General features: G+C 42.8%; 1 protein-coding gene across 12 annotated transcripts in view; it reads right to left on the bottom strand.

Moving 5' to 3' along the window:
* RBFOX1 (RNA binding fox-1 homolog 1) overlaps positions 1-14,193 on the bottom strand; it is a 1,131,477-nt gene that overhangs the window by 995,526 nt on the left and 121,758 nt on the right. For all 12 annotated transcript variants that reach the window (XM_033073813.1, XM_033073810.1, XM_033073809.1 and 9 more), the window contains exon 2: positions 6,055-6,114. In XM_033073813.1, coding sequence (XP_032929704.1) covers positions 6,055-6,114 — 60 coding nt within the window. The remainder of the gene's footprint in view (positions 1-6,054; positions 6,115-14,193) is intronic.

Raw genomic sequence — 14,193 nt, 5'->3', positions numbered from 1 at the left:
GCATCCCGGCACCGAACAGCTCCATCTCTGCATCCCAGAGAGCATCCCCGGCACCGAACACCTCCATCTCTACATCCCAGAGAGCATCCCGGCACCGAACAGCTCCATCTCTGCATCCCACAGAGCATCCCCGGCACCGAACACCTCCATCTCTGCATCCCAGAGAGCATCCTGGCACCGAACAGCTCCATCTCTGCATCTCTGCATCCCAGAGAGCATCTCCAGTACCCAAATCACCTCCATCTCTGCATCTATGCATCCTACAGAGCATCCCAGCACCGAACACCTCCATCTCTGCATCTCTGCATCCCAGAGAGCATCCCCAGTACCAAAACCATCTCTATCTCTGCATCTCTGCATCCTGCAGAGCATCCCCAGCACCCAAACCACCTCCATCTGTGCATCCTGGAGAGGATCCCTGGCAACAAACCACCTCCATCCCAGCATCTGTGCATCCCAGAGTGCATTCCCAGTACCCAAATCATCTCCATCTCTGCATCCTGCAGAGCATCCCCGGCACCGAACCACCTCCATCTCTGCATCCCTAGTACCAAACCACCTCCATCTCTGCATCTCTGCATCCCCAGTACCCAGATCATCTCCATCTCTGCATCCCCAGTACCCAGACCATCTCCATCTCTGCATCCCAGAGTGCATCCCCAGCACTGAACCATCTCCATCTCTGCATCTGTCCATCCCTGGTACCCAAACCCCAGCCAGCACTCTGTGACATCTCCTCTCAGCACACACAGACATTCCTGCCTTGTTCCCTCCTGCAGGAATTCACATGATTTATCCCCATAAACTGACCCCTAATACCCATCACACCACGTTTGTCCAAATGACAGTACTGCTATTAAGAGGAACCACTGGCAGGGGGAACTGCCTAGTTTATCTCCCTCATCCTGATACATAAATTCTCATCACAATTCTCAAAAGTTTTTGTTGCTGGATTCCAGAAACAGATTTTCAAGTTTGGCATTTGCTTCCTTGGTTTTGTTTTCTTTTCAAATTCTGGGTATTAATACTTCACAAACATTGCTAATATGTGTAAAATGCAAAAAAAAAAAAAAAAACCCACTATAAAAATATATTAACTGAACTATAAATACTTTTCATATTAATGATGCATTGATTTATGTGCCTCTAAGACTGATAAAAGCATCAAAAAGAATGAGATTTGATTCCCACACCACAGCTAAACAGATCTGGTTTATGGGCAGCTATACAATGTCTTGCTGGGCAAACTTTTATCCAAATCAATAACTGAATTCATTTTCTTCCCCCAATATTCCCAAGCACATTTTCACAAATCCTGACTGGAAACTACGATTCAAAGGCCAAGCAAGGTAAAACGATCACCTCCCCTTTAGCTTCTCTTGGATGATGGAAGCAGAAATTTCAGAACTGCTGCACAAAATGTATTTTATACCCTTTGTTACAGTGTCTCGTAGCCATGTGTGGGAGCACACTGCACCCTACAACCAATTTAGTACTGCTGGCAGTGAAATATCAACTTCTGCACAGCTTTACACACCTCTGGTGCAGACACAGCCTCTTCCTGCTTTTTCTTCATCTCCATTCTTTTATTCTTAGATTGTGAGCATGCTCACAAGCCCCTCCTTGAATGTCTACCAAATTTCAGTATTTAGAATTACCAAAATTTGATTAATCACAGCAGCAAAGGCTTCTGGTTTTGCCCTTTGCTTTTTCTGCAATTCCTTTTAAAAGAACCCCATTTCTTCTTCACACATGTCTTGTGTGTGTGTTTAGCTGCTCTCCAATCCCAACTTTTCTTCCCACACCAGAATCACAAGTGTTCAAGAAGATTCAAGGATCTTTTATCAAACCATACCTGGCATTTCAGCAGCTCTCTGGATTCACCAATGCTTGTTAGCACTTGAATTTTCTGCTATTGGAAATTGTTTATTCTTATTTTATTCAGCCTCTCACCTCCTTGGCTAAAGCACAAACACAGAAGAATCTCTAATGGTGAAATGAAGGAAGGCTGCAAGAACAGGGCAATTTCTCAGTTTCATCTCTCCTGCCAGAAAAGATGACACCTAACTCAATTTTAATCAATGAAAAACTCAAAATCTCAACCATGTCAACTTATCCTGGAGATCTGCTTCTCTAGGAATAATAAATCAGCTCCAGCTCTGTAGACACCACACCATTACCACTCCAGGCAAGGTTAACCCTGATAAACAACATTCAGTGCCTGATTTAATAACAACACACAAGTACAGGCTGATGGAAAGGGGAAAAGGTGTCAGTATATTACAGGAGTTGGGATCTAAGAAAAGCAGGTTTGTCCTAACTTCATTCACCACTTGATTTCCAATTTAAGGATTTTCCCTGTATAATCAGTAATAGTAACAGTGTCTTATCTTTTGAATGATACTGGAGTATTTTCAAGGGGACACTTCCAGATAATTTGGAAATGTTCTCCATAATATATGGAATAATGGCTATGACCTCCAGTCATTGGGCCGATTCGTCTGCTGGGAAAAGAACACACAGCCATGGGCATTAACTGGGAGCAAAACACTGAGCAGATGGAGATGGAAGGAACAAAACAGGATTCTGTACCTGCTTCTGACTTCTCCCATCTGCTGCACCTGGATTCTCAAATCAGTAATGTGGTGGAAAACTTTACAAAATCTTCCCACAATAACCATCTCAGGTAAAATTTTCCCCTCACGCTGTATTCCATTCATCATAAACCACTCTCTGATCCTCATGACAGAGCTGTAAGGAATTTCCTCTATTTTTCAGTGCTTCTATAGCTGAATTTGAGAAATAAAACCAAACTCAGCCAGCTATTCCCCAGATTTGCTGTTTTTATTGGCACAAGTTACATCAGCTCTGTGTAACTATTTGAGATGCCTGCACAATGCACTTTCCCTTCTCCCCCTGTGCAGAAGACTCTCCTCCCACCCAACCCATTATCCAAATGCTCTGTGATGATGCTCAGGGAAGAGTTATTTTTGCTTTCAGTTCTATTGTTCTCTCCCTGGTAGTGACAGATTCATTTAATGTTTTTTTTTAAGAATGCTAATACACATTCCATTCAATATGAATCTGAAATTTAAAGAAATCCACCTTTTTTTTTTTTTTTTTTTTTTTTGCAAGCCATTATCCCCAGCTAATAGATCTCCTTCCTGAAGCAGCAGCAGAGATGAAGTAATTTCAGGTACTATCACATTTCTATTCAGATCACAGGCAGCAATTCTTGCAGCGATTTTATTTCTCAGCAAAAATCATTATTGTCCTTCCTGAATTACCCTGAAGAGTCCTGTTTTACTCCCACTACCTTTTCTCAACATTTCTTGATTAAAAAACAGTACATGATATTTGTTATCAAATATCAATATATAGACAAGAGTGTGAGAAATGGAGACTGGGGGAAAAGCAAAAGCACTTTAGAAAACATAAACCTTTAATAAGCAGGAAGGAGAATTTAAAGCAGCCTAAGAGAAGCCTGTGAAGCTGCAGATACAAGAGTGCAACACTTAGAGGAAGCCATAGGAAAAAGGGACAGAAATCCACAGATCCAGCCCAAATCCATCCCTTCAGAACCTGGCAGCCAGTAATTTTACATCTTCCTAAAGCTTCCAATAATAATTCCTTCAGTTAGATTTTCTTAGCTCTGCAGGTACAACCAGCTGCCTGATGAGGTTTAAGAACAAAAGAAAGGCTTTAAAAGACTCAATCACTCAGCTTAATGAAAACATCTTGAATTATTTAGCAAACAATCTATTAGGCAGCTCCAGCTATCAGGAAACATGAAGTTTGATGGATCTGACTCCCTGCTGGAGTTTTATATCACAGTGACTCCAGCCCCTTCCAAGCAGTCTCAGTGATGTAACACAGAAGTGAATTCAGCCTGAGACTGAGCTGCATTAGAGTTTCATATAGGATCTGTCACTAAGAGCAGGAAAAGCAGCCAACAATTATTTAAAAAATAAAAATTTAAAAAAAACCCAACCAAACAAAAAAAACCAAACCTGGAAATAAGCTTTTCAGGCTCTGAAACTGGGGCATTATTCAATAATTTGCTCTCAAGTCCATTTGAATTCTCATCTGTCACCTCTCCTTTTATTACCAGACTGTTCTATAAGCAGTGATCTGGCAACACACTTGAAAAATCTATGTATTCCTTCTCATCCATCACAACAACAAACAATTTTCCAAGCAACAACAGAGACAGTGTAATTTCAAGAGCAATAAGCTCAACTCCTAACTCATTATTTTTATACCACTGTAGTGTGGCATAAGAAATATCATGGAAAACTGGAAACCCTTTCCTCTTTCCATCACAGACCTCTTCAGTACATCAAAACCATGCCTTTAGAACTCTTTCCATCATTCAAAAATAAGCAAAAAATAATTAAAGTCCAAGCTACTGAGGCTCAAGGAACACAACTGAAATCTTGTTTGTTAAGTCACTACCTCAAACAGGACACTTTGTTACAGAAAACAAAAGGATTCAGTCGCAGGGAAAAAAAAATATAGAATTTCATGAGACAGTTTGACCAAGACATCTCCTAAAGTCCCTGCTCTCTTAGTACAAAAGGACAAGTGTTCATCAAATCTTGTTCTGCACTTGCAAAAACATTTTCTAGTTTAGAGAACACATCCAGCCGGAAGAACACTACATCATTCTTCAAAACATTCCTTCTTAACCAGCACAAATCTAATTTCAATGCAAATATATGAAGCATAAAAAAACTAGTTTCTAAAAATAAACCTCCACCTCTCAGAACATCATTCTGAAATTTAACTTTTGACGAGCTAACAGAAAGGCAGTGATTTTGTGCAGCAAGATGTTCCAGCAGGAAGTGTCAGTGCAGGAAGAGCTGTTGAAAGATATTCTTCCAAAGCCTACTATATGGGGTAAAAAAGGATCTTGTCAAATCATCTGAGAAGATAAAAATCTCTCGTATACATTTTCACTTTCAAGATATTTTTGTGCTTCTGTTGGTGTGACTAAGCAGTTTCAAAGCCAGAGATTTCCAACTGAAAGGCAGTGCTCGTTTGGAGGAGGTCCAGCCACCTCCTCCTTTCAGGGAACTGTTAATGTTTGATGTTCATGTTTAAAACAGCATTAATCATGCCTGCAAACAGGGAACAGGGGTTTCCAAACATTCAAAATACTGAGTATTTCCTTATTCTGGCATAAATCCACACTCCTACAACCTCAGGTCTGAGGGGATACAGATTAGATAATCAGAAAAAGAGGGTGGTGAAGTACCCAAACTAAGTGTTCACAGCGACATCATTTCAATTCCTGGCACTATCCAAGGAGAGGCACTTGGAAAGGCCCTGTAGAACAATATTACTGCTTTAGAGAGACAAAAACAATATTAAAGGAACTTGACTGCAACAAATGATTAACTCTGAGTGACATCAGCCAGTGCTGAGTATCACCAGCCCCTCTGTAAATCAGGTCTGTAACACCTCAGCATTACCTTGGTTTGTGGTACCCATTTCCTGCCAAAGCATGATATTAGATAGGAAATGAAGCATGCAGCAAAGGCACAGGGCAGGTTATATTCAGCCTTTGTTCCCTGTTGGTCCAGCCCTGCCCTTGTCAATGCTGTGCTCTTGCAAGGCTCTGAACTCACCCAAACTTCTGCCTTCTCTTTTTGTATCTGCCCTGCTCACCATGACATGGAATTCCAGAGGTGCTTGCAGCTGTACCCTGCCCTCCCATTCCCTCAGATTTTCTCTGCCCTCTGCTCAGCAGTGAGACACACTTGGAGCCCAGTGTGCCAGTGCAGGTGACACGGTTTGCAGCACACACGAGAGAGCCACAGGGCAGTTAATGAACAAAACTGCAACTGTTCTCATCACTTTGTCTCTCTTTGCTAAGACACACACTCCCTGTACTATATATTCACATATCACAGAGCATTTAAGCCAATTCAAGTGCAGTCACTTCAAAATCAGCAAGGTGTCACAGGTAAGAGATTGATGACTGAAACAATTTAAAAGAAGATTTAAATTCAGTTACAAAATCTAATCTCTTCAGCAAAATGCTTTACTTACTGGACCTTGAGGACTGTTCTTGGCACTGGAAACCAGAGTCATAACATCAGATTTATAGTCCTGAAAAGACAAGAGGGGAAAAAATAGTTAGATTAAAGGTAATAGTTGGCACTTTACATAACAGGAATAAAGACCAACATTGAGCACCACTATGATTAGACTCGGAGGTGTCATTAGTAAAACATTTGATTAGAGAGATTTTCATTGCTGTTCATCTTGTGCCTTAGACCCTTTTGACTAAATTACACACTTTTTTGGTTTTACCATAACGATCCCAAGGAAGCCAGCAGCCTGATGTCTCTTTGAGCAGGCAGTGGGTGGGAAGGCTGGGATGATGATACAGTTGTGCCTTCAGAAACCTGGGGGACAGCTCCACTGCACTTCCTGAGCCAGGCCTGCACGTGAAATTTGGGTGACAGTTTCTCAGCCATGCAAAATCCTCTCAGCATCTTATGATAAACGATCCCATATTCCATCAGAGGGACCTTGGCTTATTTCCTGCTTAGCAACAGCCCTGCAGGTGATTTCCAAAGCCCTGCAGGTGATTTCCAAAGCCCTGCAGGTGATTTCCAAACCCCTGCAGCACAGGCTGTGCAGGAGGCAGGCCACGGCTGTGCTGGCTCTCCATTCTTGTGTCACATCTCCATCTAGGTGCACCCTAAAGCAATGTAAACCCCCTCATTTCCTACCCCTCAGGAAGCTTCTCCTACAGCCCAGCTGGCATTCCACAAGTCACAAAGCAGTTTGGGGCTTGGCATGAGAATAAGCTGAGTACTCTGCTGTCACTGCAGTGCAGAAACAAAGGCTTGGAGGGGCTTGGAACAGGGGATAGAAGTGCCACAGTGTCTAAACGCAGGTGCAATCAATTCAAGTGCAAGACTCAGTTAAAACAGGTCCGATTTTAAAAGGAAATGTTAGAAAGAGTTAGCACATTAAATTTTTGCCTCTTCCCTAATGAATATAGCTATTACACTCATATTTGTACTTTGAAAAGGGCTGGCCTCCTCTTGTCATGCCATTCCTGTCACTAAAGATCAGGTTTACACGGCAAGCCAAGCTGCACAGTTCCCCCTACTGTCTGGGAATTAAAGTCTGAGAAGCTGAAATTGAGACCTGTCCAAGACAGCAAAGAGTAACTGCTATGAACTTCTTCTCATTATCATCATCAAGTAGAGCCTTTATTTATGGGAGATGTGCTCTGACCCAGGAGACAGTTCATATTTCAGGGAGTTGGTAGTAATTCTCCACTCCTTCACCCTCAGTATCCCCTGGTCTCTGAATTGGATAAATCAGAGCATCCCTCACCCTCCATTCAATTCAGTCATGGCAAACACCATCTCCTTCATAGGAAATGCCAACAAACAGACTTTACAAGGTGCAAATAGATGCCAAACTACCATCAAAATCACCTGCCAGACAAAGCCTGCAGCCCATTTCTGTGTTTTCCCACAAAAAAAAGCAGTCACTGTTGTCCACTCTAAGAAGCTGCAAACTGAGACCAGCACTGAAAACACCCACCAAGCAAACCTTCTCTATTCCAGCCCTGGAAGATTTAATGGTGCCTCCATGCCCTTTCCCTGCACCACTGAGCAGCTGTGCCTTTGTGCCTTTCCAGGTCTTCTCCAAGTTCACTCCTGTCCCTCTCCTCCCTCTGTCCCTGCACTGAGCTGCTGTGTCCCTGCTGCCCCCAGAGCCCTCTCCCTGCTCCTGCTTTCTGCAAACACCCTGAGCAGCAGGATGGATGTGCAGTTATTTGTATTCCATGCCCATTTCCTTCCCCTCCCTCCCCAGCAGGCTGCTCTTGTTCCAGAGCTCCTCAGGCTGCACGATTTCCCTGGGATCACAGCTTCCCAGCGCTCAGGAAGGACTGTGCAATCCAAACTAACCTTTCTGCAGGGCTGCTCCTCCTGGGAAGCTCCCTAGGAGAGGCAGGCAGGGAGAGAAAACACGTTTTGTTTCACACAGCCCTTCCAGCAGGCAATGCCCCGAGTTCCAAATAAATATGACATTTTAAGCAGCTATTTTGCAGATATACTTCTTTCCCCCCTCCCAACCCAGCTAATTTCTAAGCATTGCACAGCTCTGTGAACCAGTAACAAATGAATAAACAGCTTTAGGCCAGTGCTGATGTGGGACACCTTGGGAAGCTCATGGTGTGCTCCCTATTAATAACTGGCTTCCCACCTGTGAAAATCCAGGCACATCGAACCAGAAAATAAAAGCAAAAATAGCACAACTCCGCAGGTTTGGGTTGTTTGCGGGGACAGAGAATTTCAACAACAATCCAGACTGATCTAAACCTGTTAGCAAGAGCCCAAATCCCTTCTCCAGTAATTCCAGACACTTGGACTGGGATCCACCCACCAAACCCCCTTCTCCTCCTCCTGTAATGCACAGGCTGAAATCTCCATTCCTTCACCACAGCTGCAACAGCAGCATTCAGCACTGACAGACAGAGGAGATTAATTCTCATCATGGTGATTTTCACATATAAGACACTTTCCTCTAGACCATTTCTGTATTTACAGCAAACAAGAAATTGGTTTGTGGAGTTGCTTTTGCACTCATTTTCAGGTAATGTGTCATAATAATATCTGGTACATGTTCAGGTTATGCAAAGTATTGTGCCACTGACAAATCATTTAACCACGCACTTGTCTTGGAGGCTACAGGAAAATGGAAATTACACTGTTCCAGCACTGCAGCAGCACAATAAACAAAAACTTTCTCCCTCCTGTAGAGCTACACTTCATGTTCCTATCAATGCCTCCTCCAGGCAATTCCTTTTGGGTCTCTTGTTTCCATTAACATTTGTATTTTGAGGTGATTTCTACTTGGTACTCGAAGGTGGAATTGCAACAACCATTTACAGGCTGTTTTATTTTCAGGGCCTGTTCTGTTTCCAAGGGCAGGTGTGCTGTGTCCATGCCAGGCTTTCCAGAAGTTTCTTATGATCCTTATTACATCCATCTGCCCTTAGAGAAATCAAGAAATAGCAATAAAATGCTCCCTAAATTTTATATGAGGCACAGCCTTCTCCCCACCCCTCAAACTGAAAGTTTGGAGTGAATGTCAGCTAACAGACATTACTATCCATTCTTCTGCTTTTAATGGGAAAAATAAATTTTGGTAGTCTTTCCCCAGTGTTAAAAGTCTTAGCTACTCCCTGGGGATAGAAAGAATCAATGCAAGCAAGATCCATATTTTCTTTCTTGGAACACCCCTACTTCCAGCAATTTATTTGACTGACTATGCCTTCTATTACCATGTAAATTGTTTCAGGCTGCAGGAAAAAAAAAGTATTAATCTCCCCTCAGTAAGTCATAAAATAAAGAAATCAATTTCAAGGTCAATTTAGTCTAAATAACACCTGCTGCCCTTTTTGTAACATGCAGACTCCTCTGAAACACTAAGTTGCTGTCTATAAAGGCATCAGTACGTGATGTCTCACATAAATCAGGGTGCTGCATGGTACAGTACAGCTGATGTGCAGGGTACAACTGGGGCTGGCAAGAAAGATTCAGAGCAGGTCCCTTCTCATCACACCTCTTCAACATAAGCACACAAAATAAAGCCAAGGGAGCCTGGAGTCAGTAGGGGTCTGGTTCTGCAAGGAGTTTGTGCCTTGTGAGGTTTTGGGGGCATCCAGGGAGTCCCAGCTCTGTGCTGGGAGCATCTGGATCCATGAAGGGTGGGCAGCCTCAAGCCTGAGCTTCAGAGAAGGGGAAAAGGACAAAAAAATAGTAGTAACAACAAGACATCTATCCTTCTGTTGGAAAGCAGAGTGGAATGGCAGAGACTGGAAAAAGGATAATGTTTGGGGGTTTTTCCCCCTATCCTAGAATTCAGAAAAAGGAAACTACTTGAAATATTCTCACCTGCTTCCATGGAGGGAAAACTTTTAAGTGGAAACCCATCTTTCTTTAAAGAACACTCAGTGTGCTCCCACTGTAGCACTAGACTGCGTTTCATGGCTCTAGAGGGCTGGACATCCATGCCCTTCTCCTGAAAAGTTTGCCTTGAGCTCTGTAACTTTTCTGGGCTAACAGGAAAGTTCCAAAAGCTCCAGAATGGGGTGGCCTGGTCACTGTGTTCCTCCCCACTGTGGTACTTCTTTCCCATAAAATGAACACAATTCTTTTTCCTTTCCCATGTCCAATTCACAGCAGTGCTGGTGCCTTGCTAAACACAAAGTTCCTGACTTTATTCTTTTTTATTTCTTCTCCAGGTCCCCCAGCAGAAGACAATCTGGACAATCAATACCCAAGCAGCAGAAGTTCCTGAATGAAGCAAATATTCAGATATTCTGGAAAGGGGACTCCCTATTCCTATAGGACTTCTCCAATGACAATAAAACAATGTCCCAAAGGCTTCTGAAAAGGGCTGAGAACATAAGGATGCACAAGGCTGAGCAGAGAGCAAATTGAAATCAATTTACACAAAATGCTCTAACACAGGAACCTTTAAACCAGGAGCAGATTGTGTCTTCCCTAACAGAGATACAGCACAGCTCTGCTCCAGGATATGGAAGTTCCCCCAGGTTTCTCCAGGCATACAGAGAACAATGCTCCTGCTGAAATTCACAGCAGCAGAATTCTCTCAGACTGCTGGGCAATAGTGGTTGGTGTCCAAGGCCTTCCCATAATTTATTCTATGGGTGACTCTGGAATTACTGAGGGGTTTCACTTCTTGATCTACACAGCAGAAATACCTCCCTGCTGTTCCCAAAGCAAAAACCAACCCCAACTCTGTCCTTTAGAGCAGGGAGTCCCCAGCACTATCCCTGTCTCACAATTCATAGTTAGCACTGGAATGTGGTGCCATTTTATACAAGTAATTTCACGATTATAAGCCGCACCATTTTGACTAAAATTTTGGTCCGAACCCGAAGCACGGTTTATAATCAGGTGCGGCTTATATATGGACAAAGAACGAAAAGTTGCTGTTTTAGTTTGGAGGACAGGTGTCTGCTGAGAAAGGCAGGAGCTTCTCTTTGAAATAGAGAATGTAAACCCCCTCCCTCCAAATTATTATAATTTTGAAATCAAGGGGCTTTCAGGCAAAGATGTGGGAATTAGGAATAACAGTTCTTTACTAGGGAAATTAAAATAGAAACACAATACTACAAAGAAACAAACCCCAAAACCTGACACAGTCAGAGTACAACCTGACACCCGTCAGGCAGGATGTTGGTAGCAGTCCCATTCCATGGTGGCTGCATCCTCCTGCAGTGACAGATGTGGCTCAGTTGGAGCAGTGCTCCTGTACAAGGTGCAGTTTCCCTCTGGAGCTCCAGTGGTGATGTGGAGAAATCCGGTTTTCCTCTGGAGTCCAGTGGAGAAAGGGGCTCCCTTAGTGTCCCAAACCTCTGTTTTTATCTTGGTAAGAAATGTTGGGCTCTTCCCCCTGGCTGGAGCAACTCCCAATGGGATGCAGTAATTTTATCAGTCCCACAGTGGGACTCAATGGCCATGAGCAGAAAATGACTCGCTGGAGGAAGGATGGGTTGTGAAAAGATAAAGAACAATGCCCTGCCTGGTTTCAATGGATGGCCCATTAGCAGAATATCTCCTGTGGAGATAAGGATCACTGCCCCCACCCTCAAGAGATGGTGATAGAATAGATACCTTTTATCACACTCTGTATTGTAATGTGCAGTTTGTATATGGACAAAGAAGGAAAAGTTGCTGGCACCCGGAAGTGCGGCTTATGCTCAGTGCGGCTTGTAATCGTGAAATTACTGTACATAGTCTTAGCATGGATTCAGCTTTATCTGGAAGACATTTCACCAAACGATCAAAATATAATTAATCTATCTGGTATATTCATATATTATAGAGGATGATGATTCCCCTATGATGATACACTAGCAAAAAGGAATGCTGCCCTTTTCCAACAGGTAATGCTCAGTGAATCAAAGGTTACATAGAAATAAACTGGAAAATATAAAGTCACAGAAAAAATCATTTATTTAATGAATATAAGAAAATATTCCATTTTTTAAAATCCATGGTCCTGAATCCTATTAAATGCAAACTTCTCTGTGAAATCCCACTATCACAAGCCAAGGATAATGGCTGTGTGTCAGGAGCTGCCAATATACTGATTCAGTGAGTCAAGAAACAAGGATGAGATTTACTGGGAGTGATAAGCATATTAATGTTATATCATCTAAAATCATACAAATACTCATTTTGCAGTTGAATGTGTCTAATAGCATGAGATTCCACAGTAGAAAAACAAACAGAAGCCTGACATGGCTGTCCAAGGGCTCAGAAGACTAGAAACACAAGAAAAGAGCAACTTTTTAAAAAAGGGTTTATTTGTTTGAGTTAAAGGAACAGAAACAATCACTAACTTCAGATGCACTGCAGAATGTGCAAAGACCCACAAGGAGCTTTTTTTAATGAGAAATTATCTCTTCCATGTGCCAAGAAGAAGTTTCAGAACCCTGAACAATGAAGCCCTGTAGAGAACCAGGAGGAGATGCCTCCCAAAGATGAGGAATATAAGCAGGGCAAGAAGAAATTCAGAATATTCCTAACTACTCCTGCTCAACTGAATGATTATGTATTTCCTAATCCTCCAGCAGTCCATGAAGTGGGTAAATTACTGCAGGATCTGCTGTGAAATCAAGGTGAATAAAAAGACAAAACAAGGGGAGAGTTAAATAAATACTTTCAAAATGTAATCACAAAGGGCACAGATGAGCATGCTGACATTGCCCATTATCTCTTGAGCAGAATTACTTTAGGTTTAGTGAGGCAGGAGATTTCAGTAACCTACAAGTCACTCAGGAACATTTATCTGGCATATTAGAAGCCAATCTGGAGCAGAATCTGCCGAGCAGTGATAATCATCACCCAGGTCTCAGGGCTGGGAGGCTTCGCCCTTGCACGGTGACAGCAGCAAAGGTCCCCACGGGTGTCAGAAAACGAGCCCTGCCTGCAGGGAGTGCTGATTGCTACAGCCCCTGTGACATTGCAGCTGAGCTCTGATAAGGAATCAAAACTTTCTGTCTTTGCTAGAAGCTCAGAGAAACCCAGCTGGGCTGTATCTCTGCTCCAAACAGCCTGGGGTAATGTTTCAAATAATTCCTGGTTTTCACTGACTAAAGCAGGAAGTGCTGGACATCTCACAGGAACATTCTCCCATGGCACCCCATCACCAAAACACCCCATCACCAAAACACCCCATCAGGAAATGTTTAATTCACCAACTATCCAACGTTTTCACTAAGTGGATTTAAAGGCAAAAGATCAGGTACAGGATGTATCCACTTTATTTGTTCCCCCAGGGACAGAAATATTTCTTACACTGCAGAATTTTCAGTCAATGATTATATTTTAAATTCATTACCTAATCACTACTGCAGGATGCTCCTCACAGAAGATATTTTCATGTGATTCTCTGGCACCAGTTAGGACAGAGCCATGCACAAATCCAAGCTAATACTTTGCTATAGCAATAAACACACACCTTGCATTGTCCTGCCCAAAATACTTATACAAGTTATGATCAATTTTCTAGGGTTGAGACTTCAGAAAATAATCAATATAAGTGTATTGTTACATTCCTGGGAACAATTACATGCCTGTGAAGTTCACTTATTTAGAACTGGTATCTGATATTACTGTAAAATTAACCAGCATTGCATGGAGTCTTTCAGAGAAAAAAGACCAGAACATACTCTGTCCAGTCTTTGCTGTATTACATGCATATAAATCTCCTCTGCAGGGACTGCTGCTAGTCTAACATGAGAGTCTTGACTCAGAAAATAAATATTTCACTGCTGTGGAGAATTAGCAGTTTTTACAGGCTAAAGAGTGGCTGCAACCCCTGTGCTTTCAGTGCCCTTAGGGAACACAGCTGACTGCTCAGCCCCCAGTGAATGCACACAGCCTCACCTGGCTGCCCAAAGCATGCTCATCTTCCCTTCCTGCCTCTAGCAGCAGCATGCCAGGGACTCTCCTTCCACGACCTGAAATAAGAGCTGATGCAGATACATATCTGAAATATTCCTACATTCCCCCCTGTGCTGGGATTTTGGACAGGTGACCTTCCCTCAGCTCCTACCAGGGCAGCATTCTGTGCACTGCCCAGGGAGCTCCCCCAGTACTGGGATCCTAGGCTTGCTTT

The sequence above is a fragment of the Catharus ustulatus genome, chromosome 16 (genome assembly GCF_009819885.2).
Source record: "Catharus ustulatus isolate bCatUst1 chromosome 16, bCatUst1.pri.v2, whole genome shotgun sequence".
In the NCBI taxonomy this organism is placed as follows: Eukaryota; Metazoa; Chordata; class Aves; order Passeriformes; family Turdidae; genus Catharus; species Catharus ustulatus.
The sequence above is the reverse complement of the archived record's forward strand: the minus strand, read 5'-3'. Positions and strand labels throughout refer to the sequence as shown.